General features: G+C 38.4%; 1 protein-coding gene across 3 annotated transcripts; it reads right to left on the reverse strand.

Annotated features, from left to right (window-relative positions):
• Positions 1-2,164: 2,164 nt before the first annotated feature.
• Positions 2,165-20,427, reverse strand: LOC121237251 (cleavage stimulation factor subunit 50). Of its 3 annotated transcripts, XM_041133911.1 has the most exons (14): positions 20,088-20,427; positions 19,146-19,229; positions 18,914-19,041; positions 16,133-16,205; positions 15,932-16,015; positions 15,759-15,845; positions 10,341-10,411; positions 10,138-10,189; positions 9,968-10,025; positions 5,089-5,189; positions 4,825-4,979; positions 4,140-4,248; positions 3,211-3,267; positions 2,165-2,480 (listed from the first exon to the last, which is right to left on the reverse strand). In XM_041133911.1, exons 1-14 carry the CDS (start codon positions 20,184-20,186, stop codon positions 2,325-2,327), a joined length of 1,314 nt encoding a protein of 437 aa, XP_040989845.1. In that variant the 5' UTR covers positions 20,187-20,427; the 3' UTR covers positions 2,165-2,324. The 3 variants fall into 3 exon arrangements, with proteins under 3 accessions (XP_040989845.1, XP_040989846.1, XP_040989847.1); XM_041133912.1 differs by lacking the exon at positions 18,914-19,041 and having other exon boundaries at positions 16,133-16,195; XM_041133913.1 differs by lacking the exon at positions 18,914-19,041.
• Between the last annotated feature and the right edge of the window lie 2,719 nt (positions 20,428-23,146).

The raw sequence follows: 23,146 nt of genomic DNA on the forward strand, positions 1-23,146 counted from the left end.
AAATGCACTCAGGCAAATTTGAATCATCATAACTTTCATTAATAGATAGTCAATATTTAAAGTACTCGAACTCCCAAATAACTTATAATTAACTGACAACAACTAATCCACTGACCCATTAACCCATTTCAAATAATAACATACTTATAGGCCACTACGCCTGTTAGCCCTAAAGACCAATTCAATTCTATAAGACCATCACACTACTCAACAACCTATGACTAAAACTGACATAACAACAAAATAAATGGATAGAGAGCAAAGTAAAGGCAGACCAACACATTAAATAAATGCTCACCACAAAGACAACACAAGCAACTTAAACACATTGGACATGTAACAGGTTGTTGCGGTTGTTGGACTACCGTTGGAATGTTTGTGCGATGGTGGTTTGGCCTAGGAGGAGACTAACCGTGGTGGCAGCTGTTGGTTGCGGACGAAGGCTACAGGCTGCTAGTGGTTTTGTCGTGGCTGAGGAGAACATGAGAGAAAGGGAGAAGAGAGAGCTAGAGGGAGACCAATGGGACAAGGAAGAGGAAGAACAGGGAGGGAGGGAACTTCCATGCGTGTCTTACGGTGGCTGGACAACCATGGAGGTTGTGGCCAGCGGTGTGCTCTCATGGTGATGTTGGGAGATTGTGGGGTTGCGGCCAAGAGAGAGAAAGAGAGGAATAGAGGGAGTGAGATACGGAGGGAAGAGAAGGATTGAGAGGAAGGGAGAGAGAGGCGTGGTGGCAAAGGTCTGAGGTTGTGCATCAACGGCGTAGCGGCTGAGAGCGGTGGTCGGAGCGAGAGAAGGGAGGAAAAGGGAGTGTAGGGGCACGAGCTAGGAGACAGTGGGAGAGGGGAAAAGAAAATGAAAGAGAGAGAAGAAAGAATAAAGGGAAGGGGATTAGGGTTTTGGGCAAACTCACCCTAGCCCTACATTTGTGGTTGATTTAAATCTAGAGATAAACCCAATGAATATAAAAGACTAACAGAAAATAAAGAGTAGAAAATAATTAGAAGGGAAATACACTATATTTTAAAACTAAACTTTTTTATTCTTGATTCAAAAATAATATTCTTGATCATAAAATAATATGACGAGTTTTAATAAAAAAAAGTTAGGAGAAATAAAATAATCTAAATAAGTGAATTTTTAAAACCAAACGTTTTCTTTGCCCGCCATGGTGAGTGGCAACAGAAACTGCCACCGGCCATTTTTGGGGTTTCTCATGGCAAGCCCCATGATATCCCTATGCTTCACGACTTTCAATGTGTCGTAGGCCTACCTCTAGTGACAGAAACCATCACTGGTGGCTTTTGGCATGGTGAGCATGAAATTGCCCCCCGTAGATTGCTGGCAAGGTCCTCCCACTAGCTTTTAGTATGTGTTGAGGCAATGGAGGGCCGGAAATAATTTCGTCGTTGTTGTCTACCTAGCCTGGTGCATCGAACGGTGGCCCTCCCTTGGTGAAAAGACGATGAACACCTATACCCCATCTCTAAGATTCGGGGTTCATGTGGTTGAGGTACACCATGCACCGTTCATGGATGAGCATCTGGAATGCTTGGTGGTGTGGAATCAACCGGAGAGTTCCTGGCATCACTGTCTGGCCGTCTGATTGAGTGGTCGGACTAGGCCCGTGCTGTGGCAGCTTGCATAACATAACGGATGCAATTTAGACAAAATTTAAAACAAAACAACTTGAACATTTTTATTATCGTGTTAGGTACACAATGCGTTCTATGGATCCATCATTCCTTCGGCTTGGTATCTTCTTTCTTTTCTCTTCTTGTTTCCGACCATGGATCAAGCCACATATCCCAACTTCATCCATCCACCCAATATAATGTTATTTCTTGGTTCTAATAATAGGCAAGTTTTGTAAGAAAAGTTATTAAAAAAGGTTACCATGGTATATACTTGTATAACATATAACATATTCATAATTTATATATATTATAATAATATGTTATACAACTATAACTTATGAGTTGCAGTGTTATCAATACATATATTAGGACCTACGGAGAAGGAAGGACATACTCTGTTACAAAAATTTAGCGCTAGGATAATACTTCATGAAAAAGGCATCTTAAACATTTAATCCAAAGTCATGGGATAGAGGATGGACGATGCCGTGGATGACCAGAAGTAAAACTTGCCAAAGACTAATGCTTCGAAAATTATATATCGCAATAGATAAATATGCGGTTCCTACCATCTCATCATTGATGTTGTTCTTAAAAACAGAAAATTTCTTCTCCAACACATTTTTAGTAATCCTCTTAAGTTCTTGGATTAGGAAGAGAATCAATCCCATCCTCTACATACATACCTACAGAACTTCCTTCCAGAACCGGATAGATCTATCAGTCCCTGAGGAAACAAAGGCTGCCTCTGTTGGTGAGTGCTCGAGCCAGCGGGGTGCCCCAATATGATTGGAGGGCCACCTTGCTACTTTCTCCGCCGTCATAGCATCCCAAATTACAATCTGCATCCCATCCAATATTCCTCAGTTGAAGCTCAAAACTTCTATAATTTACGAAGCATCCTCTTTCTATTTTATTGAGCCACCTCATCATTTTCTTTAATTAATTTTTCATTTTACTTTGTTGACCTATCCAAACCCTTCACATGCTAAAAAAACTTTTCATTGTATTGTCTTTATTACCACAATAAACCCACTTGATTTTTTGACATTAAGATAGAAAAAAAAAAATAAATGTTTCAAGACGAGAATTGTAACCTACCATTTATGATTACTATTTCAATAGAGGAAAAAAAAAAACTTGATCGTATAGCGGTTATTGATTTCCTATATTACTTGTCTTTGACTTTCCCACACTTAACTCTTCTATCATTTCATTATGAGTAATGCTAGATACAATCGTAGAGTGCGCAAACGTCGCGCAATCTTTCTAAAAAAGAGTGAGGTTTACTATTAAAAAATTAGTTTTTTTTTTATCATATTGATCTTATATTTACTCACTTTTTTCAAAAGAATTGTGCGGCGCTTGCGCATTTCACGATTACAAATATCATTTTTCTATCATTATTACTATTCCAATAAAGAAAACAATTATTCATCTTGTTGTAGATCAATACTTATCGTTATTCACCTATTTGACTTCCCCACCTCTTAACCATTATATTTTAATTATTCCCACATATTGCACGGTCAACGACTAGTTATTGAACTAAAAACACAGAGCAGCACAAACCTCATTGCTCAGTTCATCAATGGATAGAACAAATTCTTCAGTGTCATTGAAAACAGCCTGCAAAGAAAAGTTCAACACATCTGTTAATATGTACACATGATCCATAAAAACTATAGTACCAACCTTGCAATTTCTCAAATGACAGTAAGAAATATGGATTACTTGGATCTTCGAAAGAAAAATGATTGCCACAATACTACACATGCGAGTGAAGGCCAAAAGCAAAAGAAAAAAGGGAATATTGTGATGAACATTTTTTAGTACGTAATTAAATCCCTTTCCACTGGATTTTTTGAAAGCATTATTACTACTATTCACAGCAACTGGCCTGCAGGTTTGTCTCACCAATCAAGCTAGCAGATCTTTGCTGCATAAGGCATAAATTGCCCATTTTACTTGGATTCGATTAATTCATACATTGTCCCATTTATGTATCCAGTTTATACTAAGACGGGTTATGAAAACCAAACTAGCATCAAAATTCTAGTTTGACACCTGGAAATTCAAGTTCTCCCAAGTCTATACACCACATTATTAATTAGATCCTTGCTTCCAATTTTATAAATAGATTGCAAAATATAAACTGCAATGGGCTCTAAGTTCACTCATACCGGACAAATTCTTTGAAAACTACTTTGAGAATCATGCCACCCTTCCCTGTAGAAAACTACTTTGAGTAAACCACCTAATTTTTACACTCCATTTGAGGGTTGAAGGCCGGGACTTCTTTGCTAGAAATTAAAACAGAGAAAAGTTTCCACATAATCATGAAAATCTACATGCTTAGGAAACAGAACTTAGCTACAAAGAGTGTCTTTCTCCCAAGGAAATCAATAGAATGAGTCAACTATAAAAGAATCCAGACACATAGATGCCCAGTGCCAAGGAAGCTCAGTATAAACCCTTCAATGAAGACTTTCTGTACATGCCTGGCTTCGTAACTGCATATGTGTAGCTCCAACATATTGTTTTACCAATCTTCCAGTGCCAACTTCCCAAAGCTTCACAGTAGAATCCTTCCCGCAAGAGAGAACAAACCTAAAGGGCAACATGTGAGTCATATTCTAAAGCACATATGCAACAGTTGCAAAAGCAAATCTTAATGTATTTAACAAGTCAGTATAAAGGCAGACTAGCAATGCATATGGCGTCCATAGAATTGATTGCCAAAGAAGTACATGTATCCTCCATCCATTACGTTTCAGTGCTCTGGTCTTTACTGACACAAACTCTAAGGGACATCCTGTAAACTATGACCATGACAATGTTTTTATTTTCTTTTATTTTGATTTTTTGTTTTTGATGAGTAAGAGAGGACCATGTTTTTCATTCACAGCAATACATAAAGCAAAAAACAACTAGACTTTGAAAATGAAAGCTTATTACAATCATAAAAAAAAATGCCTGCAAGAGTAAGAAAGCACTAGGAGTTGAATTTAGAATCCTTGTTAATAACGTCACTGTCTTATTAGCATCTGTTTTTACCACAAATATCTTTCTCATTCCAGTTCCAGTGGTGCCTCTAAAGCTGAATACCTCAATTTCTACACATATGCATCCAACCGCACACATTCATTTTGCATGACGACTCAGAGCCAGTCCATGATGCCATACCTTTGATCTTTTGTAAAATTTGCACTAGTGGCCTCAGCCGTTCCATGTGCACTGACTATAGAGCGCACACAATTGGCAGTGACTCCATCCCATAACCGAACAGCACCATCTTTAGACGCTGTAACATACATGCCACCCGTAGATGAATACCTGACCTGCATGACCAAATACATGGAATTGACTCACTTAATGCCACCGATTTTATTGGTGAAATTTGGAAAACTGATGCTTGTGAGCATGAAGATGACTGGGAGTTGACCATGCCTGATTTATGGCTCCATTAACACCAATCTCGGGAACATTCGATGATAGATAGCATTGAAAGGTATTCACATCGTACAGGTGTGGAATTGGATGGTCAGTTCCTGCATTTTGTTTTTTACCAGCAAATTTTTTTAATCAGTAAATATGAATTTTATTAAAATAGGCAAAGCCAAGTACACAGGACACACAAGAGCAACACATATGCATGAGTGTCTAAAGATACAAGGAAATCATGTACGTTCATGACATTAAAGTCTATTACAATCGACCAATGGAAAAGCATGAAAAAATAAAGTTCTAATCTCGTCCATTGTGTGTTCAGGATTCGCACAACTTCGACCATTCCTCTCCACCCATATGCACCACCCATAGACAGATCAGTATCATCTTCCACATAGCTGCAATTTGAGCGGTACCTCGGGATACCTTGCCAGCTGGCCAAATAATCCACAACCCTTCATGGCATCACCCAATGGAGCCTCGTTCGAGCAAATATATCATTCCACAAATTCATGGCTATGCCACAATGCAGTAATAATGATCCACTGACTCCCCACTGTTCTTGCACATATAACACCAATCTAAAATAATGAGTCGGTGTTTCCGTAGGTTATCTAAGGTGAGAATCTTCCCTAATGAAGCTGCCCATACAAAAAAAGAAGCTTTTGGGGGGGGGGGGGGGGGGGGGGGGGGCATAGTTCTCCATATGTTCTTCCATGGTTACGTTCTTGTAGAAAGTTTCATAAGGGACTTATAATAGGACTGTACAGTAAATCTTCCCTTCTTGGACGGTGTCCACAAAATCGTATCAGCTCCTCCGTTCACTCTACAATTATATACAAGATTGAAGAAATCTGTATGTGTCAATTTCCCGGTCTTCGGCAGCTCTGAGGAACGTGATATTCCATTGGAGAGAGCAACTAGAGAGATCTATGAGTTATGCTACTGAAGCCTCTTGTCTTCGTGCAATGCTGTATATTGTTGGATAGGCTTTCTTAAGGATCAATCTCCACACCATAGATCAGTACATAATGTAACTTTGAAACTATCCCCAACTGCAAAACGTGTGTATCAATGAATGTTTATCCAACCTCTTCTGATGTGTTTCCAAAGCCCCAACCCATGTGGTCCGCTCACCTCATTCGAGCACCATCCTCCCCACAATTGACCATATTTTAAACCTATGATAACTCTCCACAAAGCTCCCCTCTCCTCGTGGTATCTCCATAACCACTTACCCAATAAAGCCTTGTTGAAAATTAACAAATTCCGAATTCCCAGCCCGCCTTCACGTATTGGGGTATAGACTGTAGCCCAATTCACCAAGTGAAACTTGAATTCTTCATCTATTCCCCCCCATAGGAAAGCTCCTTGCAACTTCTCTAACTGATAAACCACCTTTGCATGGTATTGGAAAAAGATATAAGAAGTAGGTAGGTAAGTTGGAAAGAGTACTTTTTATCAACGTAACTCTGCCACCTATGGACGAATAAATGCTCTTCCAACTCAGTAGCTTCCGCTCCATTTTTTCCAACACTCCGCCCAGATGGACTGCAACTTAAAGGAGGCCCAAGGGAAGACCGAGATACTTTAGTGGCGAGGTGAAGACTTTGAGATTCACATTCAATCCCGATGCCACTGCAAAACAAAGTAAAAAAGCCCGCAAAACTTGAATGTGATAGTGACTAGCCGCAAAATACAAGAGTATCATCCACAAATAGGAGGTGGGTCACTCAAGTGTGCCGATTATTGCATCCCCTATTACAAAGCCAGATAGAAATCCACCTTCCACAAGACCTGCAATCATTTTACTAAAAGCTTCCATTATGAAAACAAACAGTAGTGGGGATAGGGGATCACCTTACCTCAATCCCCCTAAGCTTCCGAAGAAGCCCATTGGAGTACCATTCACCAAAATGGAGCAGCGTACGGTGGATATACAAAATTTGATCTGAGAGCACCATCTCCCTCCAAGTCCACACCTCTCAAGCATGTGTAACAAAAAATTCCAGTTTACTCGATTATATGTCTTCTCCATGTTAAGTTTGCATAATAACCCAGGAACACCCGACTTGATGCGACTCTCCAAGCATTCATTGGCAATGAGGATAGAATCAAGGATTTGCCGACCTCGCATGAAGGCATTCTGGGCTTGGAAATGATCTTCTCCAATAGCATACTCAATCTATTAGCCAAAACCTTGGAAAGAATTTTGTACATTCCACTCACCAAGCTAATAGGGCGAAAATCCTTAATCTCCACCACTCACGGCTTCTTTGGAATGAGCAATGAAAGTAGCATTAAGGCTTTTTCAAAAGTACCTCATTCATGAAAGTCATGGAAGAAGCTCATGATGTCCATCTTTAACTACTTCCCAACATGCCTTAAAGAAAGCCATAGTGAACCCATCGAGACCTAGAGCTTTATCACCTGCCATAATTCGCACTACATTGCAAACCTCTGCCTCCTCAAATGGTCTCTCTAGCCAACTTGCTTCCTGGTGATCAATCGACTAAAAAATAAGACCATCCAGACATGGTCCCCAAGAGAATTGTTCCGAAAGTATTCATAGAAGTTGGTAATATGATCCGCAATCTCAGATGGATTCGATGTAATCCTCCCATCTACTAATAATGACTCAATGACATTGTGCCTTCCATGTGAGTTAGCCATGCGATGGCATAACTTGGTGCATTTATCCCCTTCTTTTAGCCATAAAGCCCTCGATTTTTGTCGCCATGAAGTCTCTCTCATTAAAGCCATCCTTTCAATATCCGATGCCATCTGCTGTTTGTGAGTCTTCTATTCTTCTATGAGACCCCTCTCCTCCTCTACGTCCTCCAAAACTTGTAATTCGTTGAAGATGGACTTTTTCGGTGTTCCACATTTCCAAAAACCTGTTCATTCCTTTTTTTCAAGTCCTCCTTGAGAGCTTTTAGCTTGTGAGCCAACACATAACTAGGGTTGCCCTGTATACGATAGGATGACCACCATTGTCTAACTCTCTCAACAAATCCCTCTGATTTCAGCCACATATTTTCAAACTTAAAATATCTTTTACCTCCCTGAAAGCATCCACAATCAATGAGAATGGGAAGTGATCCAAACACAACCTTGGGAGCCATTTCTGGATTAGCTCCGGAAAATGTGCTTCCCACTCGGGCGAAATGAGGAATCTATGAAGTCTTGACCAAGCTGGATATTCTCTATTGCTGGACCATGTGAAATTGCCACCAACTAGAGGGATGTCGAGAAGGTCTTGCTCATAGATAAAGTCGGGAAAACCGCCACTGCTGAACTAGAGCTAGGACCTCCTACTCGTTTGCTTGGAAAGTGTGTGACATTAAAATCTCCCCCAATGCACCAAGGAAATCTCCATTGGCTACAAAGTCCAGCCAAGTCATCCCACAAGCCTCTTCTCTTGGTATTAGAATTAGGACCATAAACACCGGCGGAAGACCATTGATAACCATCTTCAATATTCTCGAAAGAAGTAGCCATCGTATTTTCCCCCACACACTCATCCGTCTTTTCAACCACCCTTTTATCCCACATTACCAAAATACCTTCCGAAGCCCCCTTAGACGGCAAATGCTACCATCCCACATGACAACAATTCCACAAACTCTATATTATGGTTAGGGAGATGAGTTCCATTTTTGTCTCTTGTAAACATACCACATCCACTTTCCAGCCACGAAGCTGATTTTTGACTTTGGTGCACTTCTCTCTCTCGTTCAACCCCCTTACATTCCACGAGACAATTTTGAGCTTCATAAAATCACCAATTTTGCCCTCCCCTTCATCCTGCCACGACTTGCACTTCTTTTGTAATTCACCGAGCAAGTCGCTTCAATTCCCTTGCCCTCTTCTTGTCTGAGTGGCATTTCCTAGCTGAATTGAACTATCCAGCTTCGATCGCAACAAGTAGAGCCAAAAACTAATCTTCAAAGCTAATGCATGGGAGTCCTACACACATTTGGATCTACTTGGCTTTAAGTAGGACCCAATCTGAAGCTAAAGTTTGGTCTTTCAGCGGGATGATTGAATTCAAAGGGGTAGGCTCATCCTTGAATTCCATATTCATATCATCTGCTACCACCACCTCCTTATTATTGTGTATGGAGACTCTAGGTGTGAATATTACCAAAGTGCCAGTCTCGGCTTGGGTATCCTGAACACCCAATGTCTCATTATTGTCCTCCATTGGCATCTCAGTTACCCTTTGATGTTCCAGTGCACACAACGCAGCAGTGGGCCTTCCCTCTGTGACAAAGAAGGTCGCCAACTCATTCTGCCTCTCTTCCTCTGCCCAAGATCCACTTTCAATTGAAAATGAGCTTTCTCGCCTTCTAACATAGTCGGCGCTGTCAACTTTGGCAAGCTGACGTCCAGCGACACCCCCCCCCCCCCCCCCCCGGTTGCCTACCCCAGGCGAAGGGTTCTATGAGCATCGGCTCCTTCTGACCCTCTTCCACTGCCCAATAGCCACTCTCGGCTTCAAGCTCCATCATCGGCCTCAACTCTGGCAGCCCATTGTCGAGGGTTCCTCCCACCATGTGGCCTGCGTTCGGCGATGCTCTCTGTGTGGTCGCCGGGTTGCTTAACCCGCTAGTGTTCTGTATTTTTACCAGCAGATTAAGAGTGATGCATGATTAGATTTCTAAAATAGAAATTGAATCCAGCCTCACTACAACTTTGCAACAATATCAAAAAAAATTTTGTTGTGTTTCCATAGTTCATCATAAATTAGGTTGACAGCACACGTGTTTTTCATAGAATTTTGATTAAACATCAACTAATGTAGTGAATTAAAAATCAACTAGTTCAAAAGATGTTTAATTATCAAATATAAATATACGAATGAAGAATGTATTACCTGCTAAAAGAAAATCTCCAGAAGGATGAAAAGATACAGAACGCACATTATGTGTATCCTGCATTGCTACAAATAAAAACAAATTATGAAAAGAATGCCAACCTATTCTTAAGTTATAAATTTGAAGCCAAATACAAGAACCATGCTTCTATCAAAATTACAAGCAAGACCTGGATGACTCTGAATGCCCTCTTTGCGGTCATTTTGGAAAAGTCAAAGAACCTGAGAATGTAACAGAGAATGATGGATGTCAAAGTCCAAGTCAAGTATTGTTTTTCAACAAAAGAAGATTGTAGTGTTTAAGCAAGAAGAAAATATATTATAGCTAAAAATGAAGACAGCTTCAGATATGATTAAACAACAAAATTCATACTTTATAGTGTGATCTTTGGCCCCAGATATCAGAACAGTATTTTGAGGATGAAAATCCAAATCATTGATTGGCTGCAATTGCATTAGAAAAGCATTAGAATGTATGTGGGCAGGCATGATGACGTCATCTATTCATATTCCAAAACAAGACAAAGGGAAAAAAAGATGAAATGCTAAAGCTCATTTAGTGATTAGAACAAACTTGATCTAACCATTAACATTCTGATCTAAATCAAGCCTAAACCTTAACTTTGAGATAGCATACAGAGGAAAATTATAAACTCTTGATGTATGATGTTTTGTGATGTGTACTTTGATTAAAGAAGCAAAACCTTAACAAAATAGTTCTCCTTACTTATAGAAAAAAAATAGTTCTCTTGCACCATTTAAGATGACCATAGGTACAATTCAACAGAATGTCAACAAAGATAGAATTTTTTTTTTTTCCCAATAAGTATCAACAAAGATAGGTTTATGGTGGAAAATAGATAATTGATTCCCTCAATCTTTGGTATATTAGGAAACCTATATATTTGTATCTTTGACTTCCCTAGGATTAGGGGATAACCATTAAGGAATCCCACTGATATAGAATTCTGTTGTAGGAAGGAAAGTTTCCTATTTTATTTCCTTGTAATTCGCTTTGTAAATCAGCCATGTAATCGTACATATAGTCTGTGTAAGGCTACAATTGAAATAATACAATCGATTCATTTTTTCCCACATGGTATTAGAGCTTTAGGCTCTTTTCTGGGATTCTTGGCCTCCATTGCCGTGAATCAATGTCTGAAATCAAAGTATCCAATACTATGGCACAATCTGAGGACGCCCTTTCACATCAGTCATCCGATGACCTGCAAAACATTCAGGCAGCATATAGGCTGAACGGAAAGAACTACTTGAAGTGGTCCCAATTTATTTGAACCTATTTGAAGGGAAAGGGAAAGCTTAGCCATCTCCTAGGGACTGGACCGAAGGAAGGAGATCCACAGTATGATGCGTGGGATGAAGCAGATTCCATGATTATGTCATGGTTATGGAATTCGATGAACTCGGAGATTAGTGACACTTGTATGTCTTTATCCACAGCTAAAGAAATCTAGGATGCCGTTCAACAGACGTACTCGAAGGCCTGTGATGCAGCTCAAGTATACGAGATCAAGGTCAAGACCAGTGCAACTAGACAAGGTAGTAAAACTGTAACCGAATATGCCAACTTGCTGAAAAATCTGTGGCAGGAACTTGATCATTACCGGTGCATAGAGACTAAATGTGCATCAGATGCTGCCATCTTAAAAAGTTTTATTGAAAAGGATCGAGTCACGACTTCGCAGGACTCAACGTAGAATTCGATCAGGTCAGGGTCCAAATTCTCGGCAAAAAAGAGGTACCATCTCTCAATGAGACTATCTCTCTGATTCGTGCCGAGGAAAGTCGTATGGGAGTTATGCTGGAACCCCAAGTTCTGGAAGGTTCAGCCATGGTGACTAAAACAGAGCAGCAGCCAATACAATAGAACGTGAAGAGAGATCCATCGAGAAACTCAGGACAAGATAACAAAGATGCCCTCTGGCGCACTTATTGCAAGAAACCACGGCATACTAAACAAAATTGTTGGAAGCTGAATGGTAAACCACCAAGCAAAGAATGGGGTTACCAAGGAGGATCGCAGAGGAATCCAAACCAGGCCTACTTCACCACAACTCAACCCACAAATCAGCAACATCAAGAAAATTCCCAAAATCTAGTTGAGATCAATAAGGAAGAGATCGAGAAATTCAGGAGACTTTTGGGATCATTGGAGAAGCCTACAAGTGCATGTTCTCTTGCACTCTCAGGTGAGTTCTCTATTTCTCAAGGATTAAATGTCTCAGATGAACCTATTAGGAATCTATGGGTTATTGACTCAAGAGCCACGGATCATATGACTCACTCTTCACTACATTTTAACACTTATACCCCATGCCCAAGCAATCGAAAAATATCTGTTGCCGATGGTTCTCTCACTACAGTAGTTGGTCTAGGGGATATCCGTGTCAATCCATCTCTTATCCTAAAAAATGTTCTTCATGTCCCCAAATTATCCACCAACCTAGTATCCATCCAAAAACTAACTCAAGATATTAACTGCAATGTGGTTTTCTATCCCTCTTACTATGTATTTTAGGACCGGGATTCGGGGAAGAGGATTGGACTTGCTAGGGAGAAGGAAGGGCTCTACTATCTTGAGGAATCAGGCATATCAAATATTGTCAGGAATAAATTATCTCTGTCACTGTTATCATCATCCAATAGAGACACCATTTGGCTTCATCATTTTAGACTAGGGCACCCATCATTTCGAGTTTTAAAAACTATGTTCCCTTCATTGTTTAAAGGGCTGAATTTTGAACCTTTTTTTTGTGATGTATGTGAGTTTGCAAAACATAAATGTGTACCCTTTCCAATAAGTGATGAGAGAAGTTCAGTTCCATTTGCTTTGATTCATAGTGATATATGGGGACTCTCCACAGTTTCAAATGTTTCAGGTTCATGATGGTTTGTCTCTTTTATCGATGATTGCACTAGAGCCTCTTGGATCTTTCTCCTCAAAACCAAATCTAATGTAAGCAATGTGCTCCCAAATTTTCATAACATGGTTCAAAACCAATTTGGTGTTAAAATCAAAAAATTTAGATCGGATAATGCACGGGATTATTTCAATCGTATCTTATCTCCTTACTTCCAAAAAGAAGGTATTATCCATGAATCCTTCTGCATTAATACCCCACAACAAAATGGCATTGCTAAGAGGAAGAATGGTCATTTGCTAGCCACAACCAGAGCCTTCCCTTTCCATCAAAATGTTCCAAAAACTTATTGGGGGGAAGCTGTACTCACAGCTACATATATCATCAACCGACTGCCATCAAGGGTGCTAGGGTTTAAAACACCAAAGGAGACACTTTCTCAGTTTTATCCCGATCTAAGAATAACAAATCATCTCAATCCACGAATTTTTGGTTGCACAGCTTTTGTTCATATTTATAGCCATCAAAGAGGAAAACTGGATCCAAGAGCAGTTAAGTGTATTTTTGTAGGGAATTCATCAACCCAAAAGGGGTACAAGTGTTATGATCCACCTACCAAGAAGTTCTTTGTTTCTATTGATGTCACCTTTGAGGAGCAACAATCATACTTTACTCAGCCTTATCTTCAGGGGGAGCCCTTGTCATTCATTAAAGATAAGGGCAGAGATTTGTTTTTACTTGACTTACCATCAAATCCTTCAATTCCTCAAACTCAACCCTTGAATTTGTCCAATCCACTTCCACAGCCCATGAATCTGTCCAATCCACTTCCATACCTGCTGAACCATCTCAAACTGTGATAAAGAGTGATGAATTTTGTGACTCTAGAAGATTTGTGCAGGTTTACTCAAGACGAAGAGATCTAGACCCTAATCTTAAGTAATTCCAGCTTCAACTCCAGATCTTGAGAATGAGGTAAGTCCCGATATTTCTCCTCCATCAGCTGATCTTCCTATTGCTATTAGGAAAGGCACAAGAGAATGCACCAAACACCCATTGTACCCTTTATCAAAGTTTGAGTCATTTAGAAAATTCTCACAATTATAGAAGTTTTCTAGTCAGCATAAATACCATTCCCATTCCTAATACTTTATCTGAGGCATTATCTAATGAGAACTGGAGAAATGCTATGAATGAAGAGATGAAGGCACTAAGAAAAAATCAGACATGGGAAATTGCGGATTTACCACCCGAGAAGAAAGTTGCGGGATGCATGGGTGTTTATAGTGAAGTATAAGTCAGATGGTTCCTTGGAGAGATACAAGGCCAGACTAGTGGCAAAAGGATACACGCAGACCTATGGGGTTGACTATCACGAAACATTTGCTCCAGTGGCTAAGATGAGTACGGTAAGAGTGCTGCTAACTTTGATTGGTACTTGGAGCAATTCGATGTAAAAAACACCTTTCTTCATGGTGAGTTGGAGGAAGAAATATACATGGATGTTCCTCCAGGCTTCAAGGGAAATCATGAAAAGTAATAAAGTGTGTAGATTGAAGAAAGCACTTTATGGTCTTAAACAATCACCAAGGCTTGGCTTGGAAGGTTTACCAAAGTAATGCTTGCAACTGGATACAGACAGGAAATCATACACTCTTTGTTAAGCACTTAGATGCAGGGGGAGTCACAGATCTTTTGGTATATGTTGATGACATAATTGTGACAGGAAATTATGATAAGGAGAAGGAAGCCTTGAGAAGGTGTCTTGTCAGAGAATTTGAGATAAAAGAACTTGCAAGACTTTTTCTGGGAATTGAAGTAGCTCATTCCAAAGAAGGCATCTTTATTTCAAAACAGAAATATGTAACTGATCTTCTAAGGGAGACAGGAAAGTTGGCATGTAGACCTATCTCCACACCGATCGAGCCAAACCACAAACTTGGAGAGGCAAATGAAGATCCAACTGTAGACAAGGAAATGTACCAGAAACTGGTAGGAAAACTTATATATCTTGCTCACACACGGCCAGACATTGCATATGCTGTGAGTGTGGTTAGCCAATTATGCACAGCCCGAGAGAAGTTCACCTACAGGCAGTGAACCATGTAACATTACCTAAAGGCCAATCCTGGCAAGGGAATTCTATTTAGAAGAAACGCCGGATTGATTCTTGAAGCATACACCGATGCTGATGCAGGTTCACCAGTTGATAGGAGGTCTACTATAGGTTATTGCACTTTCCTTGCAGGCAATCTTGGGAGCTGGAGGAGTAAGAAGCAGAATGTGGTAGCTAGATCAAGTGCAGAGGTAGAATTTAGGGCGATGACTCAAGGAGTGTGTGAATTACTATGGCTCAAGATAATTCTGGAAAACCTTAGAATCATATGGGAAGGACCAATGAAATTATTTTGTGACAACAAGTCAGCCATCAACATTGCTCACAATCCTGTTCAACATGATAGAACAAAGCACATTGAAGTGGATAGACACTTCATAAAAGAAAAGTTGGATAATGGATTAATTTGTACCCCATATGTGTCAACTAATGGTCAACTCGCGGATGTACTCACAAAAGGGCTTAGCAGTGCAGCATTCCAATGACTTATCTTCAAGTTGGGAATGAATGATGTATATTCACCAGCTCGAGGGGGAGTGTTGGAAAATAAATAATTGATTCCCTCAATTTTTGGTATACTAGGAAACCTATATATTTTTATCTTTGACTTCCCTAGGATTAGGGGATAACCATTAAGGAATCCCACTGATATAGAAATCTATTTTAGGAAGGAAAATTTCCTATTTATTTCCTTGTATTTAGCTCTATAAATCAGCCATGTAATCGTACATATAGTCTGTGTAAAGGCTACAATCGAAATAATACAATTGATTCATTTTTTCCCACAGTTTACTTGTATATGGTCATAAAATGTCCGTATGACAGGCCGAACAGGACCATCTCTTGCATCTGGCAGCATCATTTGCTTAATTTTTGCAACCTGTAAGAAAAAATGGCAAACTGAGTAAAATCTTGAATACGAGAAAGAACTGATCAAATGTAAAAAATAAAATAAAAAATCAACACCTCAAAGAGCTTTATTGATGTATCTGCACTTCCTGTGGCAACAAACCTCCCATCACGACAAAATCTTGCACATCTAGCTATATTCTAGAAAATTTAGACAGTCAGTCAAATGAGAAGCCCAGAAGCAATGCAATATATTTGGTGCACTGACAATACTAAACTAAAGCAGATCATAGTATTTAAAATTAATCAAATATATACCTTGTGCTCTGAAAGATGCCGTGTCTCATGCTTTGGAAAACTCTTTGATGAACCTTTTGTGTCCTGTACAGCACTGCTTAGATAAAAGGCATGTTATTTCAGTTTTTTTAACAAGGATTAATTTAATTAAATATTGAAAATACATTAATATAAGTGATACAGTTGCTATATGTCACCCATGCCCCAAGTATTTGCTTTAGAACTTGAAACATCAGATGTTTCTATTACAGTTTGCTAAAAAATTTATCACAGGATTATCCACAAATACACCATAGTAGTAATTTCCCATGACCCCTGTGATGCCCCCAACCTTCGCTTCGGATTTGACAGAGACTGAAACGTCGGGATATTCAATATAAGGTTACATACTCCCGTTCATGACACATAATATGCAATGCACCTTAGCATACTTCTAACAATATGCAATAACTGCAGCGGAAATTTTTGTTGTTCAAACATAAGTGCACCAAAATAGACTAAATCCCAAAATATCATTCATAACATTAGCACGTGGATGAGTTCATCATGACTTTACCCAAAAGAGGCATAGTACTAGAGTATGGACTCCTTAATTACGGACTCCAACATAGTCTCTTAACTTCACATTAAGCCGGTTGCGCAACTCGGCTATTAGTGACAATAACATTCAAAAACTGGAGTAAGATCTCCATGAGCTCCTCCAAGTCCAAACCCTCTCTATTCAACCTCATCCAGGTGGGGATGTTCTGCTCAATGCTAACCTATCACAACTTCTAGCATTCCAGGTGGGAATGGTAGTTGGGACTACCACGATGAGATTTTTCAATCTTAGCAAGTTATGCAACTAAGCTACCATCAGTTTATAAAGCATGCACAATAACAAACATGGCGTGTATGCATGATTGACATGGACTTGTAAGAAGGCATGGGTTTGACTTGTTTCATACTCAATCTCCTAACACGTGTGTACTAGGCTTGACATGTGTAAATGAGGTCCAACTGGAGGGTGGTGATGGTCCCGTGTGTCCATGAGGTTCCCTAGTGTTGCTAGGTTGACTTGGGTGTCCTACATGACGAGGTGGCAGCTGCTTAATGACGTGGTGCGCTCCTATTGGCCTATTTGGTACACGAAAATCACAAAACTTTTTATTGCACTATAAAATCTTAAAAATTTACACGAATCCAACGGTGCAATCCATTTTATCTATTTATGATCCTAAGTACCTAAAAAAAATGCGAAAGGCATTTCATTCCCTTAGCGGATCATAATTCAAAATATGCTACCAAATTGAAAACCTAACGAGTTCTAAATCCATGAATATGAGAAATCTGTGAATAGTAGTAAATGGTTTGTGAATAGTAAAATAGTTTGAGTTATGATGCTTTATTGGGTTTTGGGAAATAAGAGAAAAAAAGTTGAATAAAAATATTATAAAGTTAAAATATTGTTAAAATATAATTTTTTAATATAATTTTTATTTTGGGATTTGAAAAAGTTGAATTTTTTTTTGGTGTTTTGTTTGAAAGTTTGAGAAAGTTGTAATGATTAGGTAATGATTAGATGAAAAAGTTTAATATTTGAAATTGAAAAGTGTTTGTGTTTGAGTGATGTTTGGGAAGGAAATGAGATGAGATGAAATGAGATGGGATGGGATGAGACCTATTCCCAAACAACCCCTAAGTTTTCATGACATATAAATTGTCTAAAAAAAGAAATTCTTTCCGTTCGAATTTCTTTCGGGGCGTTACAACCCCTATACACATGCAGTTAATTCCAATCTATGGATGGATGCAGCAACTGTTGTCAAGAAGCCTCTTGATTAGGCTAAAGCAGAGGATAGCATTTAATCATATGGCAGTAAGTGAGGTGAGTTAGTGGTCAGTTTAAAACTTGCCAAGCAAGAGAAAAGGATGAATTGTGCAGAAAAAGAAAGCATAGGCATTATTTATTATAAGTTGTAAATAGAAGTTACAAAAAATGCTGAGGAATCATTACACGGAAATTCCATAAACATTTCCCACACCATGAAAAAAATTCATTTAAATTGGGAAAAGTGGAGAGGCCTTTTCTTTGAGCAAGTATATTGGATATTTATGCTTGATATATGGCACAAAATGAAAGAAAAAAAGCAAAGAATGTACCTCTTTCTCCAAATACAAGACAAAAAAACTCACTAACCTATCATTAAATTTTTCCTCAGAAAAAAAAAAAACCTGCCATTAACTTAGGCCTCGTTTGGTTACGCAATTCAGATGAGATGAGATATTTTTTTTAAAAGTTGAATAAAATATTATTATAATATTATTTTCGTTTTGGGATTTGAAAAAGTTGAATTGTTTATTATATTTTATGTGAGAGTTTGAGAAAGGTGTAATGATTATATAAGATGAGATGAGATGAAATAGTTTGGTTTTGTGTAACCAAACCAGCCCTTAGTTTCTCTCCTAATCTCAAATTGGGCTAACAGATAACAGCTTAAAATTACATTTTAAAAATTGCAAAGGCCAAGACTTAATCTATTTAATAAAAATACCTTCATTTCCTATAATCTTCAATACCCTTTTTTCGAAAAGGGGGAAGGCTATTTTTAATGGGGCACAGAGCTTTTAGCAACTTCAAAAAAAATGAAAACTAAGATAGCTATTTATTTTAAGAAAAGCCTCTTTTCAGTAAGAATCCACTGTCTGATGACAGTTAAAAATCCATGTTATTCATTATGGAAAACAAAAATGCATACAAATAAAAATTAGACAAATCGGCTTAGACAAACAGACAGTTATTTAGGAAAAACGAGTGATTGCCTGAAATCAACAGCAGCAGCGTGAGGAGCAGGGATTGAACCATATGATGCAGGTAGTGATGCACCCAAATCATAATATGCAGATGATGTAATGCCTCTTAAAATCTCATCTTTCTCCACTGCAAGACCCTGTTTTACACCTCAGAGCCAAAAAAAATATTCTTTCTATTTCTTAACAACAATGGACGAAGAACCAAAAGAGCGGATAAAATACACAGAAAACGAATAAGAACCTTTGCAAACAGCTCGAGAAGCTTATTAGGTGGGGCTTCAGCATTCAAAGGCGTCATAGTTGCAGAAGCAACTGCACTTGCAGCCTAGGAAAGAGTTGGAAAATTATTAAAAAAAAAAAATGGAAGATAAGAAAAGAGTAGGAATCACAAAAGTTAAAACCGTAACTATCTGTTTGACAAACATCAGAAAAGAGAAAATCATTCAAGCCCTTCCGCTGTTTAGTCTCCGGGAAAAAGTGGCAGATCAAATGAAATAATCAATTCGCAAATTCCCTCACTAATTGGCATGCCAACTATTTTGCATTGTTGAAATTAGTTGTCTTTCATTCCTTAGGAACTACAACTTCTATATTTTATCATTTCCTCGTTATTCCCATAACCAAAGTGAAGAATTAAAGAACAGTTCGCCGAGCTAATTACTTGTTCAAGGCCGGTTGATTCAATTTTTCCCATCTATCAGTCAGACCAGTTATAAATACAGAACTCCACTTATGAAAAAAATACAGAAACCCACATAAATTTTCTTTTCTTGTTCCACATTTTCCCAGTAACCAAACAGACTAAGTATTTGTCCAATTCTTAATTCTTCAGCAACCAAAACATAAAAAATAGGGCTTGATAATGTACTTTATTGTACTTCTCCATCTTTTCTCAGAAGCCCAACAATTTTTTTAATCGGTAAAAAAAAAAAAAAAATGTACAAGTGCTTGCCTGAACTCCACTTATGAAAAAAATACAGAAACCCACATAAATTTTCTTTTCTTGTTCCACATTTTCCCAGTAACCAAACAGACTAAGTATTTGTCCAATTCTTAATTCTTCAGCAACCAAAACATAAAAAAAAGGGCTTGATAATGTACTTTATTGTACTTCTCCATCTTTTCTCAGAAGCCCAACAATTTTTTTAATCGGTAAAAAAAAAAAAAATGTAAAAGTGCTTGCCTGATTGAGATTGTTGTCGCGAAGATGAGCTACGATGAGAGAATTGAGCTGCCTATATAGTTTCCCATCTTGCAGAGTCTGCTCCAAGCTGTTCTCCATTTCCAAAAAAAATACCAAAGCTCCCTACCTAAAACCGCCCCAAGTTATTTGAGATCCTACTTTTTGTTTTGGGATTTTGCACAGAAGTTCCCAATTTCCGTATACTTGTTGGCCTCTTTTATAGGTAGTTGCGACCTTGTCGGAACAACTACTTAGCATCAGTACCGAGCTCGCAATGGCAGAGTTCATCTTGGCGCAGCATATTACCGTACTCCCGATGGCCGAGTCTACGAGTTAAATTTTAGATAAAAAATGATTTGTAAGGATAGTATAAATAGCACATCTAGAAAGTGCACGCGATAAATTGATTTTAAAAAAAAAAAAATTAAATATGAATTAAATTTTATCATTTAAATGATATGATTAATATACTCTATACACAAATTTGATAATAAAAAAATTCTATTTTTTTAAAACATAAAATTGAGAGAAGGTGAAAGAGTATGCTTTTAAATTTGTAATACGTTAAGAGTTTTGATCGACATTGAAATAAAACTTTTAAAATGTCATATTTCATAAAAGAATTTTAAAATATTCAAAGTCCTTAAATTTATTGAAGAAAATCATACTTATTATTGTTCATTTGGATCGGGTTCTTTCTTAATCCGGTCTGGAACCTGTAAAATTGTGTCGCACGGGTAGGTACCAACTGATTTTTTATCTGAATAAATATCCATAATCCATACCCAAGTACTAGGGTTGGGCTACAACTACGATTGAGTTGCATTCCCCAACTCCGATGATAGGAGAAGCTCATTTTGGACTTTGACTGATATGAACCCACGAAAATTAAATCCCTTGAACACACAATCAATTTGAAAACTTTCAAAAAAAGCCAAATTCAAGTCAATGGATGAAAAACCTAGACCCGATGAGAACTCGTTTCAAGAACTTAGATTATATCAAAATCTAGACTCGTTGAAGAACCCGTTTCAAGAACCTAGATTACAAAGGAGGAACGCCACAAAGGTTGTGATTTATCTTTGATAAGTTCAAGAGTTCAATCAAGAACAAGAGGAGAAAACTCAACTCACAAATAAAATTCAATATTGTCTAACCTTCAAATGAGGCTACAAGAAGTATTTAAACTAAACCTAATTAAAACCCTAGCCAAAATAAAGCCCCTTTTTACCCAAAATGCCCTGATGAACAGTGTCTCGCTACAGTACCCGCGGCTACAGTAACGCTACAGTACCTCTTGAAACCCTAATTCCTAAAAAGTAACTTTCCAAATGTCATTGGCCAAAATACAAGGCCTTCTCGAAAACCCTAGTTCATTCAAAATAAGACGTGTGGACTAGGCATCTTCAAGCCCACTTATTCTAAACTAATAAAATAAATCATTTAACCAAATTGGAAGTCTCCAACAACAATAGGCCATATCTCTAAGTCATGTCTTCCACAGCTTGAATCAAGTGGATCAAAGCTAGTTCTCCTTCTTTCAAGCCCATCTTGAGTGTTGGGCTCTTGCTAGCTTCATCTCAAGTGGATTGCACCAATTCATGCATTGCTTCCTTGATCTTCTTGGCCCTTGATCTTGTAATTAGCCCATCTGGAATTTGCAAATGATCTTTAAGAGTAGGCTCAACTTAGTTTCCATCATTCCTCCTCTCCTCAAAAGGATTCGACCTCCAATCTTCACCTACATTAAAAGGAGAAAGATCAGAAACATTGAAAGTAGCAGAAACATTATACTCACCTGGAAAATCCACTTTATATGCGTTGTCATTAATTTTCTCAAGAACTTGGAAAGGTCCATCTCCTCGAGGATGCAACTTCGTCCTTTTTTGGGCTGGGAATATTTCTTTGCGCATGTGAACCAAAATCCAATCTCTCGGTTCAAAGATGACACACCTTCGCCCTTTATTGGCTTGGGAAGCAACCCTTTCATTATTTTGAACAATTTGAAGTCGTACTCTCTCATGAAATGACTTCACTAACTTCGCCTTCTTTTGTCCATCCAAGCTACTCCTGCCATCAACAGGTAAAGGCACAAATCCAAAGGAGTAAGCGGTTTAAATCCATAAACAACTTCAAAAGGAGAATATGAAGTAGTAGTATGCATGGTCCTATTATATGCAAACTCTAAAAATGGCAGACAATCCTCCCAAGTTTTTAAATTCTTCTGAACAACAGTGTGTAAAAGCTGAGTTAAAGTCCTATTAACTACTTCAGTCTGATCATCAGTCTGTGGATGACAAGTAGTGGAAAATAAGAGCTTAGTACCCAATTTCCCCCATAACACCTTCCAAAAGTAGCTAAGGAATTTAACATCCCTATCAGAAACAATACTCCTAGGTACACCATGGAGTCGCACTATCTCTCTAAAAAACAAGTCAGCTATGTTTGTGGCATCATCTGTTTTATGGCATAGAATGAAATGTGTCATCTTACTAAATCTATCCATAACCACAAAAATAGAATCTCTACCCCTTTTTGTCCTAGGCAGCCCCAAAACAAAATCCATAGATATGTCTACCCATGGCTCACTAGGAACGGGTAAGGGTGTATACAACCCATGTGGCAAAACCTTAGATTTGGTCTTTCTACATGTGATGCACCTTCCACAAATACGATTAACATCTCTCTTCATCTTAGGCCAAAAGAAATGTTCATGCAAAATGTCTAAAGTTTTCTTGACACCAAAGTGTCCCATTAATCCCCCACCATGTGCCTCACGCACCAATAACTCACGCATAGAACAACTTGGCACACAAAGTTTGCTTTCCTTAAATAAATAACCATTATGCTTGTAAAACTTACCAAATGCCGCTTTATCACATGCCATATACACATCAGAAAAGTCAGCGTCATTGGCATACATTTCTTTCACATATTCAAACCCAAGCATTTTAGCACTTATAGAAGTAAGAAGTACATACCTCCGAGATAAAGCATCAGCAACAATATTCTCCTTACCTTGCTTGTAACGGATGACATAGGAAAAAGTCTCAATGTAT

This window comes from Juglans microcarpa x Juglans regia, chromosome 6S (genome assembly GCF_004785595.1).
Source record: "Juglans microcarpa x Juglans regia isolate MS1-56 chromosome 6S, Jm3101_v1.0, whole genome shotgun sequence".
NCBI lineage: Eukaryota > Viridiplantae > Streptophyta > Magnoliopsida > Fagales > Juglandaceae > Juglans > Juglans microcarpa x Juglans regia.